The sequence below is a fragment of the Carlito syrichta genome, unplaced genomic scaffold (genome assembly GCF_000164805.1).
Source record: "Carlito syrichta isolate Samal-C Ts95f unplaced genomic scaffold, Tarsius_syrichta-2.0.1 Scaffold313876, whole genome shotgun sequence".
Taxonomy (NCBI): domain Eukaryota; kingdom Metazoa; phylum Chordata; class Mammalia; order Primates; family Tarsiidae; genus Carlito; species Carlito syrichta.
Genome location: NW_007257972.1, coordinates 317,685 through 339,649, shown reverse-complemented (window position 1 = coordinate 339,649; position 21,965 = coordinate 317,685). Strand labels below are relative to the sequence as shown.

The 21,965-nt window shown below is 38.1% G+C and overlaps 1 protein-coding gene across 2 annotated transcripts in view; it reads right to left on the bottom strand.

The window, feature by feature from the left end:
- Nucleotides 1-21,965, bottom strand: part of DNM3 (dynamin 3) — a 440,346-nt gene that overhangs the window by 145,022 nt on the left and 273,359 nt on the right. For both annotated transcript variants that reach the window (XM_021718845.1, XM_008070637.1), the window contains one exon: nucleotides 21,704-21,813. In XM_021718845.1, the coding sequence (XP_021574520.1) occupies nucleotides 21,704-21,813 (110 nt within the window). The remainder of the gene's footprint in view (nucleotides 1-21,703; nucleotides 21,814-21,965) is intronic.

Sequence of the window (21,965 nt, the reverse complement as noted above, 5' to 3'; positions counted from 1 at the left end):
TTTCTAAACGAAATACTTCCTTTTAGTCTCAAACTAATTCACTCAATTTCCACTTTCAGTCCACTTGCAGAAGTTCTAGGCTTCTAGAGTTTACCCACAGATGCTTTTTATTAGCAAGTGGCATTATTGATATCTTCTTCACGTAACAGAGGGGGAAGTTCCATATCCATTCATTCATTCCTTTATACTATTGAACTTGCACAACTGCCAGCTACTGTGTTAGGTCCTGGGACAAAGCAATGAACAACACAAATGGCCTCTTTCTCATGGGGAGTAGTCTATCAGTAGAGACAGATATTAAATACGTGGTTATATTTTCATTAATTCAATATGTCACCATGTTAAAACCAGAAAGACGTACAGGGAGTTACAATGTTAACTTGAAACACTCCATTTCTTAAACTCATTGTTTACGTGATTCTCTTAGTAATACTACTCACACCTAATTCCAACCAGGTTACTTGTGCTCTCTGGACAATACATGAGATGCCAATTGGTTTGCTATCTAGTGGGATTTATCTTTTTTACTAAGGACATATCATGGAAAAAGCAAACCCTTCTAGCACATATGACGTCTAAAAAAGGGTACAATGAACTGAGTAAGTCAATTGAGAGTGATAAAGAATTTCTACTCTCAAGAGGAGATCAGGAAGATGGTGGCTGAGACAGTCGGACTGTGCAAATCCTGGTGTAAGTGAGTAAGTGTATGGAAAATTTTGTGTATGTGCTGGTGAGTGTGTGGGCATGTGAAAGGTTGACTGAGTAAGGGGAGGGAGCTAGTGGCCAGGGCTCTTCTAATGCAGTGGCTGGTGCTGCAGCTACTGGGCTTGGACCCTAGCGATTCCCAGGATTCAGAAGCCAAGCACCATTAAAAAAAAATAAACAAAACCCTTCTTGGGAAGAAAATGCTGGGAGAGACTAAGTGAGGGCTCATGAGCAAGTGGCCAGGTCCCTGGTACAACAGCTGGTGCTGCAGGTTCTCTGCTTGGTCCCTGGCTCTTCCTAGATCACAGAAGTGGAGTGCCATTTTTTAAAAAACAGACACAAGTTTTCCTGTGAAGAAGCAGCAGGGAGAGACTACTGCCCCGGGTTCTGCATCCCCACTGCAGTAGGAGAGACTGCTGACTCCAGGCTTTTCCTCACCACTTCAGCGCCTGGCAAGGCACTGGCAGCAGGGGCTGTGGAGGGAGTCCAGAGGCAAAGTCCCATGGAAGAGGACAAGAGAGGCACCCCAGACCATCTTGAAGGTGGGGCAGGAAAGTGCTCCCACTCACTCACCACGGAGCAACAGACTTGATCTCTGTGACTGGTGGATCACCTACTCAGAGGTTGATTGTGACCCAGAGGGAATATCCTGAAAGCACAAACTTCAGAGGGATCTGACCAGTGCTGAGTTCCAGGTGCCCTATACCCTACCCTGATCCAGCTGTGAGACAAAGTGTGTGTCCGGAAAAGGACGAGGAAGGACTCCAAAAAGGTCAGTGGTGAGTCTGGGGTTGACCCAAACCCCCTCCTCCCCAGCAATCCTCTGAATATCAGACCCACACAGCTGGGCCATAACTGAGAGGAACAAATGCACGTGGAGCCTGGACTTCACTTGCAATAAGAGAACTCCATTCCAGGATAAGCTGGCTGGGGCACCCCCTGGGAGTACATACCTGGAGAAGAGACAATCCTGAAACTCCTCACCAGAGGAGATCTCCCTGACCTTAGGAGAGTTGGAGGGGAGGACTATGGCCCCACAAACCTCCACTGCCCCTCCACCTTCCCTGCTCCGGACACGGAGACAGTGAAAGAGGTGGTTCTGCAGGAGAGACCAATTAGAGGCACAAATACAGAGCCTGCCACAAGAGGGCAGGTTTTATTTTTTTTATTTAAAAAAAATTAAAATTTTTTTGGCCTGTTTGTTAATTCATCTATTTTTAAAATATTTTTCCTTTGTGCATGAATGTGTATATGAGAGTTTGATCTGCATTCCCCCAATTTTTTTCTTTCTTTCTTTTCCTGTTTCTTTCTTCCTTTATTTGATGTTTTCTGTTTATGTGTGTAAGTGAATGACTGAGTGTTCATCTTTCGATTTTGTTGTTGTTGGTTTGTTATTGCTCTTTTGTTCTTCTGGGTTTTATTAATTTCAATTTTTATAGTTTAAGGTGTGTGTCAATATATGTGTGAGGTTTCGACCTGAATTCCGTTTTTCCTCCCAGGCCTTCTGTTTTTTTTTCTCTATTCACTTTGTGCTAGGCATGTGTGTGTCTTTGTGTGTGTGTTCAGTTTTTTTGGTTTTTGTTGTCATTGTTTGTTTTGTTTCACTTTGTTGTTATTCCAGTTTGTTTTGGGGAGAGTGTGTATGTCTCAGGGTGTGTGTGTGTGTGTGTGTGTGTGTGTGTTCATTTGTTTTTTGCATTAGTTTCTGCTTTGCATCATCATATAGAGGGTGGTAGGGAGTGGGTCTCAGGGAATATATACAACAATCAGTGAACATTGTAATTTGCAAGTAGTTTCTGAATCCTAGTGCCCCATCCCTACTTTATTCGACTTTCAAAAACTAGAGACAAAGCTAAGCTTCCCATCCACCATCCTATTTCAATATAGAACAAATCTAGAACACGGATCAGGGAAGAATAGAAGGATGAGTAAACATCAAAAAGGAAAGACTCTCCAACTGACACTGAATAACAGAACTAAAGAGAAAAACAAGAGATCTGTCACAAATGAGGAAAAACCAACAGAAGACCACAGACAATTTCAAGTGCAACAAAGAGAAAACTCCTGAAAAATCAGACATTGGTGCCCAAACAATGGGAGTCACCAACGACTGGCCCCAAAATACGACAGGGATTAGAGAATGGATGGAAAGAGTAAATAAGACTCAAGAAAGACAAGATGCAACACCGAAATAATTTGTAACAGATATTTTGGCAATAAAAAATTTCATCCAGGAAATAATAAGATGACAGGCATGAAAAGCAGAATTAATCTAGCTGAAGAAAATCTCAGAACTTGAAGATCAGAACATGGAATTAACCTGATCTGTAAAAAACGTAAAAAGAAGACTCAGAAGGAAAGAACAAATCCTACAAGAGATGAGCAATTATATCAAGAGGCCAAGGGGGGGAAAAAAAAGGGAAATAGAGAACAACTTGGAGCAAGATTTCCAGGAGGTAATCAAAGAAAACTTTCCCCATCTCATCAGAGATATGACCAGTCAAGCATAAGAGATACAGAGAACCCCCACAAGACATCAGATGAGAAGATCAACCCCTAGACACATAGTAATTCACCTACACAAAGTCGGCACAAAAGAAAAAAATCCTAAAGGCAGCAAGAGAGAAAGGTCAGACTACCTACTGGGGAAAACCAATCAGAATAGCAGCAGAACCATCAGTAGAAACACTATAAGCAAGAAGGGACTGAAGTCCTATATTCAAAGTCCTTCAAGATAAACAATTTCAACCAAGACTTTCCTACCCAGTCAAGCTCAGCTTCACCAATGATGGAGAATTAAAAATCCTTCCCAGACATCCAATCCCTAAGAGATTATGCAGCTTCCAGACCAGCTCTACAGAGACACTTAAAAAGATATTAAGCATAGAAGAAAGAAAAAAACAAAACAAAACATGACCACACACTTCCTAAGAGAACAGCAGAGCACTGAATCAACAGAGAATACAGTGCAACAAGAAACTTGAAAACACACACATACATCAACCCCAAAGCCAAAAAAACAAGCAAACTAAGAAAAAACTTTATAAGAACCTCATGACAGGGATAAACAATCACATTTCAATAATCAGCCTGAATGTGAATGGACTAAATGCAACACTGAAAACACACAGAATGGCAAACTTGATAAGAAACCATGACCCAATTATTTTCTGTATCCAGGAAACTCATCTCAACACAAGGGACACACATAAATTCAAAGTTAAAGGATGGAAAACGAGTTTCCAGGCAAAAGGATCACAAAAAAAAGGCAGAAGTTGTGATCTTAATATCAGACAAAACAACCTTTAAGCTATCAAAAATTTAAAAAGATGCCAAAGGACACTACATAATGATAAAAGTTTCAATCTATCAACAAGAAATATCCATCCTAAACATATAAGCACCCAAAACAGATGGACCAGTATTTATAAAGCAACTACTAAGTAAACTAAAAAAAGATATTGACTCGAACACTATCATAGCAGGGGACTTGAATGCCCCACTAACAGCTCTAGATAGATCATTGAGATAAAAAATCAGCAAGGAGATCCAGAACCTAAACCTGACATTCGACCAGATGGACTTATTAGATACCTACAGATTATTCCACCCAACAACCACAGAATATACATTCTGCTCATCACCACATGGAACGTACTCCAAGATCAATCACATCCTTGGCCATAAATCAAGCATAAGCAAATTCCATAAGGTTGAAATCTTGCCATGTACATTCTGAGACCACAGTGGAATAAAAATAAGTAACAACACCAACATTTCCCCAAACCCACAAAGACATGGACGCTAAACAGCATGATGCTGAACAACTGCTGGGTCAACACAAAATCAAAACAGAAACTAAAAGATTCCTGGATGAAAATGAAGAAACATCTTACCAAAACCATGCCATGAAAACAGTTCTCAGAGGGAAATTTACATCTCTATGAGCACACATCAAGAAAATGGAAAGATTAGAAATTTTAATTTTAATTTTAAATTTTAACCTAACAAATCACCTAAGGGAGCTGGAAAGAGAAGACCACCAAAACGTCAACTTTAGCAAAAGAATCCAAATAACCAAAAATATTATAGAAAACATCAACAAAACAAAAAGTTGACTCTTTGAAAGAATTAACAAGATTGATGGACCTCTAGCCAGAACTACCAAGAAAAAGAGAGAAAAAGCCCACATAAACACAATCAGAAATACAAAAGATCAAATCACAATTGACCCTAAAGAAATATAAAAGATTATCAGAGATTACTATGTACACCTATACGGAAATAAACTTGATAACCTAAATGAAATGGAGGACTTTATGACATCACACAACCTCCCCAGGTTGAAACAAGAAGACACTGAAACACAAAATAGACCAATAACAACCCAGGACATTGACTCTGTCATATGAAAACTACCTACAAAAAAAAGCCCTGGACCAGATGGCTTTCCAGCAGAATTCCACAAAATGTACAAGGAGGAGATGATACCAATCCTATTGAAAGTATTCCAGGCAATTGAGAAAGATGGAATTCTCCCCAAATCATTTTACAAAGCTAACATCACACTGATACCCAAACTGGGCAAAGATCCAACATAAGAAGAAAACTATAGGCCAATATTCCTTATGAACATAGATGCAAAAATCCCCAGAAGATTCTAGCAAATCGGATCCAAAAACACATCCCAAAAATCATCCACCATGACCAAGTGGGCTTCATTCCCAGAATGCAGGGCTGGCTCAACATTTGGTAGACCATAAATGTAATTAAATATATCAACAGATGTAAAAGCAAGAACCACATGATTATATCATTAGATGCAGAAAAAGCTTTTGATAAAATCCATTATCCCTTCTTGATCAAAACCCTCAATCACCTAGGTATAGAAGGAACATACCTCAAAATAGTATGTGCCATCTATGATAAACCCACAGCTAACATATTGCTAAATGGATAGAAAATGGAAACATTTACCCTGAAAACTGGAACAAGACAAGGCTGCCCACTCTCACCTCTCTTGTTCAGCATTGTGTAAGAAGTTCTACCTAGGGCAATTAGACAAGAGAAGGAAATCAGGGCTATCCAAATAGGAAAAGAAGAAGTCAAGTTATCCCTCTTTGCTGATGGTATAATCCTATACCTTGAAAATCCAAGAGAATCTGTCAAAAACCTGTTTGCACTGATAAAGGACTTTAGCAAAGTCTCAGGGTACAAAATAAACGTGCAAAAGACAGTTGCATTCCTATATGCCAACAAAAGGCAGGCAAAGACCCAAATTAAAAGCACAATCCCATTCATAATAGTAACACAAAAATTATGAAATACCTTGGCATCTTCCTAACAAGATAAGTGGAAGACCTTTACAATGAGAACTACAAAACACTGCTCAAAGAAATCCAAGAAGACACAAACAAAGGGAAAAATATTCCATGCTCATGGATAGGAAGAATCAACACTGTTAAAAAGTCCATCCTACCAAAGGCAATCTACAGATTCAATGCAATACCCATTAAGTTACCAACATCATTCTTCTCAGACCTGGAAATGACAATAGAGAAATTCATATAGAAACATAAACAACCATGAATAGCCAAACAATCCTTAGCAAAAGAAACAAAGCAGGAGGTATCACCCTTCCAGACTTCAAACTTATCTATAAGACTACAGTAACCAAAGCAGCCTAGTATTGGTACAAGAACAGGCATATAGATCAGTGGTACAGGATAGAGTTTCCAAAAGCAAAGCTTCAATATCTCAACCAACTCATCTTTAATAAAGCCTCCAACAATAACCATTGGGGAGAGGAGAACCTATTCAGTAAATGGTGCTGGGAAAACTGGCTGAGCACATGCAGAAGATTGAAACAGGACCCCTACCTATCATCACACACAAAAATTAACTCTAAATTAACCAAAGACCTAAACATAAAACCTCAAATTATAAGAATTTTAGAAAACACAGGAGACACCCTTATGGAAATTGGAACTGGCAACCAATTCCTATTGAGTACCCTAAATGCCCATACCTTAAGAAATAAAATAGACAAGTGGGACCTCATCAAACTAATAAGCTTCTGCAGAGCAAAAGAAACCACCAAGAGACCAGAGAGCCCACAGAATGGGAAAAAATATTTGCCAACTGTATATCTGACTAAGGCCTAACATCTAGGATCTACAAGATACTAAAAACACACTGAAAGGAAAAAAAACAAACAGCCCCATTCTAAAGTGGCCAGAAGACATGAGTAGACACTTCTCTAAAGAAGATATACGGGCAGCCAACAGACACATGAAAAGGTGCTCAGCCTCACTCATCATCAGAGAAATGCAAATCAAAATCACATTGAGATACCACCCAACGCCAGTAAGAATGGCCATCATTAATAAAACAAACAACAACAGATCCTGGCAAAGATGTGGAGAAAAAAGAATGCTTCTACACAGCTGGTGGGAATGTAAACTAGTACAACCTCTTTGAAACACAGTGTGGCGATTTCTGAAAGAACTAGAAACAGATCTTTCATATGATCCAGCAATTCCTCTATTGGGAATATAACTGGGGGAACTCAAATCATTTACAAAAAAGATACCTACACACGCATGTTTGTTGCAGCTCTATTCACAATAGCAAAAACATGGAACCAGCCATGCTGCCCATCGAAGCTGGACTGGATAAAAAAAATGTGGTACATATACACAATGGAATATTATGCAGCCATAAAGAAGAACAAACATATGAGCTTCGCAGCAAGTTGAATGGATTTAGAGTCGATCATACTCAGTGATTTATCACAGAAACAAAGAACAGAGCTCCATATGTTCTCACTCATAAGCAGATCTTGAACAATTATAATACTATAAGAAAGGGATTGGCAATAGTGGGAAACTGTCAGGGGAGGGAGGAGCACAACAAGAGTATATACCTAACTCTGAATTGCACCCCAGATCTTTATGATACAAATAAAATTTTTTAAAAAAGAATTTCTACTCTCAAATTGATTAACTTTTTCCTCCACTACATACTCAGAGGGTATTACAAACACCACTATTGGAAAGACAAGATACCCACACTTCATGGGAAAAAGCTGATAATACACATCTTATGTCTCAGTTCTGGGTGGCAGACATTACTTACTGAATCATCTGACAAGGAAAAACGTTCTTGAATCAAGGTATTCAGAAGATAAGCAATTCTTAGTATTTTGTGAAATAAGAAGTAACAATTGAACATTGTTCTGACAACAGTGGGATAAAATAAAATCCTTTATCCAGGTGTATTGCTATGCTTCATAAACAAGCTTAATTGCATTGTGTTCCTTACACAGTGTTTTAATCCCTAGTCCAGAATACTATACACTCTTACACCACTGAAATTCTGTACACATGACCCTCTGCCATCCCTACTTACGGAAGACTAATTGCTTTCTTTCTGATATCGATTGACCCTCAACCACATCCAAGTGAGACACGACCTTTTAGACAAAGCATTGTATATCACCTTTTGTCCAGTATATTTGTTTTAAATACTCTTTCAAACACCTTTGAACTCTGAGCATGATTTCGTATAGATATGTAGCCATAAAGGTATATAAAAGCAAAAACTGACTCCAATTTCTTTCCAGCTAACAAGTGGAAAAATACACTGCTCAACAATGAGAATAAAGCTCCATTCTTTTCAGAATGCCTACAGTGTGCACACGGTACTGTGACATGATTGGACATTTATTGAGTGTCAGCAATGTGCTGCAGGTTAAGTGGAGTAGTGCAACATCCTAAAACTACTTTCTATAGGAAAAGATGGAAGGAGGTGAACTGGAACACTTGGTAATGTCGATAAACCATATCCTGAATTGAAGCTATAAGGCCTCATCAACAAAAATGTCTTATTTCAAAAGAAAACAAGGTCCTATAACTCCAAGGAGTGCTCAGAGAATACCAGGTGGCTGCCCTGCAAATCCCTGGACAGAAACAAATCTCTATTGGCTACCAAAACAGACATGCCTTGAACCAAATGGGCCTTAGCATGACCTTAAAGCTCAAGGCCTGTCTGGGAGAGCAAAAACTAGCACAGTGTGGCCATTATCTAGACATGCCTCTACCAGGGAATACACAGCACTTCTAACAAAACCAGATAGAACAAAATCTGGGGGAACATTTCAATTCTCAGTTTAGACCAGGCCACAATGAAGTTTAGGAATAGTTTAACTTAGATTTAACTTTTAACTTGTAATATGTTGAGACAATGAATGTGAGAACAAAGCATGCAACATTGATATGTTGTCTCCCCAGGTATCATCTGTGATGCCATCTTTGAAGAGATCAGCAGAAGGCTCTGGAATGCATATTCTTACCTGGAGTTTACGTAGGCTAATTCAGTCTGGGTGTAAAATTCACTCTCTTCAAGAGCTGAAGACACTGCAACTACTATCAAATCCTTCCATTTATAAAACCTTAGCCCAGAAATGCTGCTTAAAATGGCTCAAAATCTGGTCACCAAGTTCAAAAAGGTCATATTAGTTCACCAGGACGCTGAAGGTTTTTTTAAAAAAGGATGTTAAATGTATTAATTCCCACACACCTGATGATGGAGGACTACCGAGTAATTGCTCTAAAGTGTATAGTGGAAAGCAGAAATAGCAACTGAATGAGTTCTTAGGAAAGATTCCGTGATACAAATAGCAATGCCCGTATAGTTTCTCAGGAACTATAGCAGGAGTACTGGTCAGTTCCATGAAGGGCTTTAAAAGTGAGACCAAGAGCATTCCATGGAAATCTCTTGACCTGACAACTTTTTTTTAAAAAGGTAAACTGAAATACCTATAAAGAAATTAAAAACCTCTTTATTGCTGATTGATCTTCCAGGAGCAATTCCAACTAAAGCTATAGGAGGAATTCCTGTTCCATAGTTAATATCCAAGAAATGGCACTGGAAATAGCCCTAGATTGGGAGACATTAGACCTGAGTTCCAGTTCTGGCTGTGCCATCAACTGCTTTTGTGACATTGGAAAGGCATTTAACTGTTAAAGAAAGATGTTAGCTCCCTAATTTGTGAGGTAAGGAGGACAGACAAGGGTATCTCTAAAGTGCTAGGAAGTCCTGCAAAGCCATGATATTTTACATTTACGTTAGTGCCAACTCTGACGTTCAAATAAGAACTCTTAGCCCAAAGTCAGCGTATCTCACAGGGGTCTGCTGAATGGGTAAATAAATAGATCCAAAACACTGATATAGAAGGCAGGGATGAAAAATACAAAGTAATGGAAGCATTTAGAAAATCTCTCAATTAATCAAGAACAAACTCATCTGAAGACAAGGAAAGAGAACACTTCTTTTCTTATAAGATATTATCTCAAAAGAAGGAAAATTGGAACATAGTCTCAGAATAAATGTAATAGTAAAGAGTGTATAATTTCAGATTAGTTATAGAATTATGCTAAGGGTTCCTAACATATGCATGCTCTTCTCTCTACATGGAATATTAAAATACATAAACTTACATGGGGAAGTCCAGTACAATAAACCCTATGGAAACATAAAAGGAAAGTTTTTATTTTTGTCACTAGGGCTTACCTTTTCTTTGAAATTAGCTGCCTCTCATTCCAAAGAGGCTGGCAACAGATTAAACAACCTTTTCCACTATGTGTTTTGACTAATGGTATTCCCCATTTGGAATAGCCCTTTCTATTTCCTCTACATCAATTCATGCCACAACCCAACGAAAGTCACCGTCTATGACATTCACTCACTTGCTGTGCCTAAATCCTATGCTCTCTGCTATTCTAGCACTTAAGATCTGGAATGGAATACTATCATGTAATCTGGCTGGATGTTACCTTTTACCCTATAGTCCATTAACTTCATTTATAATAATCTTCTGACTAGACTTCATTTTATTAATTAAAATTTTCTTCATAGATTTCTTAAATTTTCTGTTTTAAGATCAGTGAAAAATAAATGTGTGACACTCACTGGTGATTACAAATGTCATCAAAACAAGATAACCTCTTATATTTTACTGAGTACCAATGCTGACATGCAGAACTGATAGTAAAGACATGTTTAGTCAGAGTGCAGTGGCTCATGCTGTAATCCCAGCACTTTGGGAAGTGGATGCAAGAGAACTGCCTGAGTCCAGGGGTTTGAGACCAGCCTGGGCAACTTGGCGAGACTTCAGCTCTACAATCAGTCAAAAATTTAGCCGGGTATGGTGGCACTTGCCTGTTGTCCCAGATACTAGGAGGTTGAGTTGGAAGGATTGCCTGAGCCCAGGAGGTCAAGGCTGTGGTAGCTGTGATCATGCCTGTACTCCAGCCTGACGTGTACTGGCATGTACATGGCAGCATGTACTCCAGCCTGGGCAACAGAGAGAGACTCCGACTCAATAAAAAGAAACCCTTAGGCGCACACACACACACACACACACACACACACACACACACACACACCAATGGTTAATAAATACATTGGAATGGATAACAGAATAAATATTTATTGAAAGAATAAGTGATCACTGTTTTTCTCTAATTGGTTTAAAAACATCTGTGTCTGACATATGGGACCCCAGGCTGGCCCTCCAGGTTCACTATTATCACCGTCGTTATGCTGGCAGAAGTCAGGAACACAGTTTTGTATTGCTACAATCTAATGGTAAGGAAAGGCCACTTCATCTCAACCAAAATAGCAGAAAGAAATTTAAGAACTGTTTTCTACAAGACATTAAAATTGATGAAAAACATCATTTTACATGCATAAGCTGACTCCAAAATGAAAGAAACTTTTAACCCTAATTAACCCCCCAAAATAAGAAACATATCTTTTGTCACGTTTGCCACTGGATGGTGTCAATTTCAGTAACCAAAAGGCTTGGATTTTAATGTCCACAAAAGAACAGGAAACAAGGTCTTCAGATTTATATGAGATCCAGGAACTTCCAAAGGTCACATCCTCAGAGAGAAGATGAACCCTTCACTAGCAAAGAAAAACAGCATGTAAATGTATCCCTGCATGGTCAAAGACAAAGAGTGGGCTTCAAGATGGCAGCCTGGATGCATCTCTTCCATGGACAGAAACTGAAACAGTGAGTGGCTAATCATACTTTGAATAGATCATCTAAGAGAGAACACCATATTTCAACAGAGAAGTGACAGAAAGCACCAAAAGCAAGGCAGGAGGGGGAAAAGGCGGCCTGCTTAGCTGGGATCAGCTGGGACTCTGGATGGACAGGCTAATGTGGGGAAAGAGCAAGTGAGAGACTCCCAACAGTCCACATTCCCACTGTAGACTCCCACCATCCTAGCACGGAAAAGTCCCTCAGTCCTCGCAGGTCTGGAGACTTCATGAAGGCATTGCTCCAGAGAGAGAGGTTAAGCTGGGTCCTGCAAGCCCCCAAGTCCTACAGCTTCTGCATGGTGCTATTTTGTGAACATACCCACACCCACTGTACTGCATCCTGCTCTGCTGCTGGGGCTGAGGCAGGAGCCACAGGTAGCAATCTCACACCACCCACTACCTGCAGAGGGATGGCTGTGTATTTTCACGCACCCCGGGACAAATTCCACTGCCTGCAACCACCACTACTGCAGGCTGCTGTGGAACAGAGATGCAAGAGAAGCCCATGTTCCCCAGCCCCTGCCTATGGCTGCTCCCAGAGAAAGCAACCACATCCTCCTCAGCAGAAAGGCTATAGCACAACCATTGATGCCTACCCCTGAGCATTCTGCCAGTCTCCTGGGGGTTAGCTCATCTCTGCCTACTACAGCCAGCTTCACCAAAGGGCCTGAGAGCAAGGCTGCCTGGCCTGACTCTACCCCCTCCCACAGTACTTGACCAGGGGTATAGGGATCACCCAGCCCTGCCCCTGTCCCTGCCAGTGGCACCTGAGTACTCTTCCCAGGGTCTGGGGTTGGGCCCACTAAACCTGCCAATAGCACCACAGCTGGCACCCACACACACCACCTGCAAGTCTGGGGCCAACCCAGCTATGATTTTGCAGCCACTGCTTCCACAGTGTGGACCACTTGGTTCCCAAAGGGCTGCCCCACCACTGCTACTGTTACTGTCCATGCCATAGCTGCTGCCCAGGAGCTTGAGAAACTGCCTACCTGCCAGACACAGTGATGCTATTACTGGCACCCAAGAAAGCCACCCAGAGACACAAGAATTGTCTGCCTGAACCCACCAACACTAGTCCTAGCGTACACATGAAAGACCATATAATAGGACATAAAACAAGTATCAAAAATTTTTAAGACTCAAAATCATATCAAGTATCTTCTCAAACTGCACTAGGATAAAACTAGAAATCAATAACAAGAGAAATTTTCGGAATAGTACAAATACATAAAAAGTGAAAAAACAAAATGCTCCTAAATGGCCATTGAGTCAAGGGAGAAATTAAGGAGAAAATTTAAAAAATTATTGAGACAAATAAAAATAAAAACACAGTGTATCAAAACCTATGAAATTCAGCAAAAACAGTTTAGAGCAATAAATGCCTATTCATTGCTAGAAGGGAAGTTTATAGCAATAAACGCCTACATTAAGGGAAGTAGAAGGATTTTAAACAAATAATCTAATGGATGCATCTTAAGGAACCAGAAAAGCAAGAACAAACAAAACCCAAAATCAATAAAAGGAAAGAAAAAATAAAGATCAGAGCAAAACTAAATGAAATAGAGACTAAAAAGACAATACAAAGGATCAATGAAATGAAACTTTAAAAAATAAAATAAAATCAGTAAACCAACTGCAAGACTAACCAAAATATAAAGAAAGAAGACTCAAATAAACAAAATCTGAAATAAAAAGATCATACAACTGATAATACAAAAGATCATCAGAGGCTATTATGAACAACTATATACTAACAAACTAGAAAAAGCTAGAGAAAATTGATAAATTCCTGGACACAACACAATCTACCAAGACTGAATTAGGAAGAAATAGAAAAACCTGAACAGACTGTAATGAATAATACGATTGAATCTGTAATAAAAAGTCTCCCAACAACAACAAAGGAAGTCCAGAACCAGATGGCTTCACAGTCAAATTGCACCCAATTTTCTAAGAATAATTAACACCAATTCTCCTTAAAAAAGAAAAAAGGGGATTCTTCCAAACTTATTCAATAAGAACAGCATTACCCTTATACCAAAACTAGAAAAGAATGCAACAAAAAAGAAAATTACAGGCAAATATACTTGATGTACATAGATGCAAAAATTTTGAACAAAATATAACAGAAAGCTGAATCCAATAGCACATGAAAAATATATACATCATGATCAGTTGAGAGTTTTATCTCAAGGATGCAAGGATAGTTCAACATACATAAGTCAATAAATATGATACATCACATCAAGAGAATGAAAGACAAAAACATATGATCATCTCAATAGATGCAGAGGAATTATTTGATAAAATTCAATTTCCCTTCATGACAAAAACTCTCAACAAACTAGGCATAGAAGGAACATACCTCAAGATAGTCAGGGCACATATGACAAACCCACAGTTAACATCATACTGAATGGAGAAAAGCTGAAAGCCTTCCCTCTAAAAAGTGGAATCAGACGAGGACACCCACTTTCACCATTTCCATTCAGCATGTTGCCGGAAGCCCTTGCCAGAGTAATCAGGCAAGAGAAAGAAATAAAAAGTATCCATGTTGGAAAAAAGGAAGTCAAATTATCTTTCTTTGTAGATGACATACATTTAGAAAAACCTAAAGCTCGACTCCCCCAAAAACTGTTAGATCTGATAAACAAGTTCAGTAAAGTTGCAGGATACAACAAAATCCACACACAAAAATTAGTATCATTTCTATACACCAATAATGAACTAGCTGAGAAAGAAATCAATAAGGCAATCTCATTTACAATAGTTAAAAATAAAATACATAGGGATAAATTTAACCAAAGAGATGAAAGACCTCTATAAGGAAAACTATCAAAAATTGATGAAACAAACTAAGGGTATACAAACAAATGAAAAGACATTCATGCTCATGGATCAGAAGGATTAATATTGTTAAAACACTGCCTAAAGCAATCCATGGATTCAATGCAATCCCTATCAAAACACCAATGACTTGCCTGAGCCCACGGGTTCGAGACCCTCCTGGGCAACTTGGCGAGACCTCATCTTTACAATAAATCAAAAAATTAGCCTGGCGTAGTAGTGCGCGCCTGTAGTTCCAGTTACTTGGAAGGCTGAGGCGGAAGTATTGCCAGAGCCCAGCAGGTCGAGGCTGCGGTGGCCGGGAGCGGCCACTGCACTCCAGTCTGGGCGACAGAGTGAGACTCCAACTCAAAAAAACCCCACAAAAAACAAAAAAACACCAATGACATTTTTCACAGAAAGAGAAAAAAAAATCCTAAAACTTGTGTGGAGCCAAAAAAAAGAGCCCAAATAGGCAAAGCATTCTTGAGCAAAAAGAACAAAGTTGGAAGCATCACACTATCTGACTTCAAAATACATTACAAGGTTATATAGTAACCAAAAATAAATCCATAGACCAATAAAATATAATAGAGAACCCAGAAATAAAATCATGTATTTACATCCTATTGATTTTTGACAAAGGCGCCAAGAACATACATGGGAAAAAGGATACCCTCTTCAATATATATTGCTGGGAAACCAGATATCCATCTGTGGAAGAAAGACACTAGATCCCTATCTCTCATCATAGACCAAAATCAATTCAAAATAGCTTAAAGATTTAAACATAAGACCCAAAACTACAAAACTATTAGAAGAAAACAAAGGGGACACACTCCAGGATATTGGCCTAGGCAAAGATTTTTAACACAAATAAGAAAAAACAATAGACAAACGAGACTATATTAAACTAAAAACCTTCTTCACAGCAAAGGAAACAACCAACAGAGTGAAGAGAAGACCTGATGAATTGGAGACAATATATGCAAACGATTCATCTAAAAATGTAATAATATCCAGAATATGTAAGAAACTCAAACAACTCAATATCAAAAAAAAAAATTAAACAATCCCATTAAAAAGTAGGCAAAGAACATGAATCAACATCTCTCAAAAAAGATACACAAATGGCAAGTATATAAAAAAATGTTCTACACTATTAATCATCAGGGAAATGCAAACCAAAACCATAACGAGATATCACCTTACCGAGTTAAAATGGCTATTATTAAAAAGACAAAAAAATAACAGATGGTAGAGAGGATACAGAGAAAAGGGAAATCTCATACATTATTGGTGGGAATGTAAATTAGTACAGCCATTGTGGAAAGCAATATGGAGATTTCTTAAAAAACTAAAATTAGAACTACCACACAATACAGCAATCCCATGAGTGGGTATTTATCCAAAGAAGGAAGGAAGGAGGGAGGGAGGAAGGAAATCAGTATATCAAAGGGACACGTACACCCCTTCCCTCATGTTTATTGCAGCACTATTCATAGCAAAGATAAGTATTCATCAATGGATGACTGGATAAAGAAAATGTGGTATATTTACACAATGGAATACTACTTTGGCCATAAAAAAGAAAAAAATCATATCATCTGCAGCAACATAGATAGAGTTGGAGATCAGAGATAGAGCTGGAGATCAATATCTCATTATTATAAGATACTATAAGTAACCCAGACACAGGAAAACAAATACTGCATATATTCACTTGTGGGAGCTCCTGCAAGTTGATGTCATGGAGGTACAGAGTACAATGATAGATAGCAGAGGCTGGGAATGATGTAGATGTGTGTGGGAAGCAGAGGAGGGTAGGATGAAGGAAGGCTGGTTAAAGGGGACAAACATACAGTTGGACAGAAGGAAAAAGGTCTAATGCTCAATAGTAGAGTAGGGTGACTATAGTTAGCAACAATGCATTGTATAGTTCACAATAGCCAGAAATGAGGACATGATATGTTCTTAACACACAGAAATGATAAATGCTCATGGTGATGAATATACTAAATAACACTGACTTAATCATTACACATGCTATGTATTAACAAAATATCGCATGCACCCCATAAACATATACAGATATTATGTATCAATAAAAATGTTAATGAAAAAGTTAGTGTAGATATATTAGCATCAGACAAAATAAGTTTTACAGCAAAGTACATTATTAGGAATAAAGAGGGCTGTCACAAAATTATTTTTAAAGTCAGAAATACAATACCAAATTTGTAGCCGGGTTCAGTGACTCAGCCTGTAATCCTGCGCCTTTGGGAGGCTGAGGTGAATGGATTGCCTGAGCCCACGGGTTTGAGACCCGCCTGAGCAACTTGGGCGAGACCTTATCTCTACAATAAATCAAAAAATCAGCCGGGCGTGGTAGCACATGCCTGGAATTCCGGCTACTTGGAAGGCTGAGGCGGAAGGATCGTTGGAGCCCAGCAGGTCAAGGCTGCGGTGGCTGGGAGCGGCCACTGCACTCCAGTCTGGGAGACAGAGTGAGACTCCAACTCAAAAAAATAAAAAATACTAAATTTGTATAAATTTAATGACATAGGTTGGCGTCAAAATACATAAAGCTAAAACTGAAAGACTTACTAGAATATTCACGCTCATAATCATAAAGTGAATTTTTTAATGCCACTCTAATAAAATAAGATTCTTTATGAGTTTTTATTTGTCTCCCTGCCTACACCTCTTTTGGGGATGTATCTAAAATGTGTAACTGTTTTTGTCTGTTTCATTCAGAGATTTTAAGCACAGAACAGTGTCTGGCACATAACAACCACCTAATATATACTTGTTGAATGTCTGAATTAGTCAAAACGAAAAAAATGACAATAACTATAGAGACCGGAGAAAACACTTGAGCATAATCCAATCAACTTCATAGGATCTATGCTTCCAAACTAGCAAATGGACATTCTTTTCAAACATACATGAAACATTTATGAAAACTTACCATGTACTAGACCATAATATCTGAGCATAATATAGTTACATTAGATATAGACACTGAAAAAAATAATAAAATTCCATGCCCTCTAAAATGTAAAACACTTCTAAATAACTCAAAGAAAAAACTGCAATTAAAGTAGGAAACAAACCCATACACCCTTCCCAGTCTCAGGTAACTTCTGTACCTCCATGTGATCTCCTTTTTTAGCTCCCACATGTAAGTGGGTATATGCAGTATTTGTCTTTCTGTGTCTGGTTTGTTTTACTTAGCATAATGTTCTCCAGTTTTATTTATGTTGCTGCAAATAATATAATTTTATACTTTTTTATGGCCAGATAATATTCCATTGTGTATATATACCATATTTTCTTTATTCAGTCATTAGTTGATGGATTCTTAGGTTGTTTCCTTACCTTTACTAGTGTGAACAGTGTTGCAATAAACATGGGTATACATGTATCCTTGGGGGAAAAAAAAAAGAGTAGGAAACAGAATTGAATGGCAATAAAATCATATCTCAAAAATTATAGTAAGCAGCTAAAGGCTACCTGGAGGGAAATCTATAGATTTATATGCATGTATAAGAAAAAGAAATAATAAAAATTGATGAACTACAAATATAAATTTAGAAGTTTGGGGAAAAAAGACCAACAATGTAAACACACAAAAAAATACATGGATGAAAATAAGAAAAGAACAGAAATTATTAAAACAGAAAACACATACATAATAGAGAATCAAAAAAAGCTACAAATGAATTCTTTGAAAATAGACAAAAATCTGACAAGAGTAATCATAAAAAAGAGATAAAGGCTTAATACTTGAAATAAAAAGTAGTCAAATTTCAGACACAACAGATATTTTTAAAAATAGAATATTAAATATTTGATGCTAACATATTCAAAAGCAAAACAGAATGAATAATTTTCTTAAAAAAAAATAATTTATCCAAACTGATCCATGGAACAAATAGAAAATCTAAACAAACCTATAATCATTAAATACATTCAGTCACTAGTTAAAAATCTGTTTATCAAAACTACTTTCCAGAGCAAGATGATTTTATAGGTAACTTTCACCAATCAGTTAATAGTTAATCTCTATCTTATGCAAAGTGTTCCAAAGAACAATAGACTTACTCCCACCTCCATTTGTGAAGTTAACAGAACTTTGATATTAAAACCAGGCAGAAACAGAACCTCCCCCCACCAAAAAAAAAACAAAAAACCCACAGAACATTTATGGGTCAATCTCACTCACTTTAGGATTTGCTAAAACGCTAGTAAACTTAAGCTAGGAACATAAAATAAATGACACTACATCATGATCTAACTAGGTTTAATCCCAGGAGACTAAGGATGGATGATTTAACATTAGAAGGTCTATCAATATATTTCACCACATGAACAGATTAAAGAAGAAAAATTACATAATCTTCCAGACAGAGGTGTTGATAAAATTCAAATACCATAAAGGAATCTTCTTTACTGATAGCAAATATTCATCAATATATACTTAACTGTAAAAATTTTAAAATAAATCTCCTTAAAATTTAAAAATAATTCTCCTTAAAATTTTAAAATGATTTTCCTTAAAATCAAGATGAGAATGTCTGCCTGTAGTCAATGCCATACAGGAGATCCCAGCCAGCACAAAAATAATCTAAAGGAGTCAAGATTTCAAGGGAAAAGACAAAGATCCATGTGCCTATGGGGACATCTATGTACTCACAGAAGTTGCTGAGAAGTGGCAGCAGAACTCAACACCTTTTAGAACTTCAGGATTCCGAAATATCTATATAGTTGTGCTTCATCTAAAACGATGCTCTGTCGTTGTCTTATGGTTGTTTTGTACAAGCTCTTTTATAACCTGAACTTCCAGGCTGCCTGAAGATTCCATTTCCTGTGGCTTCCTGTTTGGTAGTCACCTGTCCCGCTCTGCATCCAGGCAGGAGGGCTGAGCATGCCCCGAGTATTGCTCTAGGGTATCCTGATTCTCCAAAGTTCTCACGAAGGCATGTAAACTAGCACCGAGCTTGGCTCTAATGTGGTGAACTCACCACTGTTCTCTCTAGAAAAACCTTTCTATTCTTTATCATTTTCAGTGTGTTTTTATAAAATGCTCTTAAATAATAAGTCTTCAAAAATCTCATTTCAGTATTTAGTAGGGAAGTTAGTTGTATTTAACTTGATTCTTTAAGTGCTTTGCTCTTGTGGTTTTTCTAAGTATTTCTGTATTATGAATCACTCTGAGCAACTGACTGGGAATGTAGGAAGAAGTCTTCTTTTGCTGTTTTCATTTACTATGTGATGGACCCTGGGCCAGTCATTGAACCCAATCGAGTAACTTCATTCATTGTCAAATAAAGATAAAAAGCAGCCTGGAAAAATGGGTTAAAATTAGACCCTGACACCTAGTGACTTACTCTCTTAATAACTGAGTCATACAAATTAATTAACTTTTTCCTATAACAGTTCCATTTGGAAAAAGTCTCTTTTATCATCCTTGCCTGGTTGTAGCCCTTTTACACCTCCCTGGTTCTTCCTGTCATCTCTCCTTTTGCTTATTTCACTTTACAGCTTAGCTACAATAAATAATCATGGCACTTCATGATTACCAACTCCAAATAAAGTTTTGATATTGTATATAAGCAATAGTTAAAAAAAAAAAAGGCACACAATGAAAAATGATTGGAAGGAAAAGAGGACTTCAATGAAGCCCTGATACAAGTTCCAGCTCCCTTGCTTACTAGTTTTATGACCTTAAGAAAGTCAATTAACATCTCTGAGAACACATTTCTAATTTATAACTCTATCTTTTTAATCTCAAGGGCAATTGTTACAAAAACCAATGACAATGAATGTGAACACTGCTTTGAAAAACTGTCAGTCATACATATTTTTACTTTAACTGAATAATTCTTTTTATTACATTTTGACATAACATAAAGGTCTCGGCTGGGCTCAGTGGCTCAGTCTGTATTCCCAGCACTTTGGGAGGCTGAGGAGAGTGGATTGCCTGAACCCACAGGTTCGAGACCAGTCCAGGCAACTTGGTGAAACCTCGTCTCCACAATAAATCAAAAATTAGCCGGGCATGGTAGCACACGCCTGTAGTTCCTGCTACTTGGAAGGCTGAAACAGAAGGATCGCCAGAGCCCAGTAGGTTGACGATGGGGTGGCCATGAGTGTGCCACAGCACCACAGCCTGGGCAACAGAGTGAGACTCCAACTCAAAAACAAACAAACAAACAAAATATATAGGTCTTAGAAGACCATAACTGATATCCATCTATGTCAGACAGATACTATTAAAATTATAATTGGGGGAAACCCTTTGGGTCCCCTCCCACCATGGGAGCTTCTCTGTTCTCCCAATAAATCCTGCTTACTCACTAAATAAATAAATAAAATTTTAATTGAGTAATTTAGCTGGGTATGGTGGCTCACACGTACAATCCCAGCACTTTGGGAGGCTGAGGCAGGAGGCTTGATTGAGCCCAGGAGTTTGATACCAGCCTGGGCAACACAGTGATATATTGTCTTTACAAAAAACATAAAAAATAGCTGGGCATGGTAGCAAGCACCTGTAGTCCCAGCTTCATGGATGCTGAGGTAGATTGATCACCTGAACCCAGGAGGTCTAGGCTGCCATAAGCCATGATCATTGTGATCATGCCACTACACTCCAGCCTGGGCAACAGAGTGAGATCCCAAGTAAAAAAAAACTTATAGATATATAGTTTAGTAATTTGTAAATATGTAAACAATATATCAAGACTAGAAAGACTTTAAGGCAATAAAATATAGCTTTAAAAATGGATAAAGAATGATTTTGGTGTCTGCTAGAAAAGGAAGAAATAAACTAGCTAATATTTGAAGATCTTATTTATTCTAAATTTCAATCTTCTGAAGCCATAATCCATGGTGAAAGTTAAAAATACAAAATAAATGAAAGGAAAACTGAAGAACTGACAAATTTCAAGGTGTAACCAAAGGAACTATTTGCAAATATGATTTCGATGCTCTCTGGGACATATAGAACTTGCAGGAAAAAAATCTGAAGACAGAAGTTGCTTTCTTTTCTTACCTTTGCTCTGTGTTAAAGAGGGCAAAGATGTGCTTGCTAGACATAAAGCTTTTCTCCACATCCCGAACCTTCAGGTTGTCCAAGGGAAGCATGTACTTCTTTTCTTTCTCCTATTATGAGACAGTGAAAATTGACTTTAATAAGAGATCTTTGAAGCATGCCAGTGGCAGCACATCACCTGAGTTAACCAACACTTGATTACACTATCTTAATACCATCAAACACCATCCCAGCTACCAAGGAAGAAAAGGTATCTGAGATA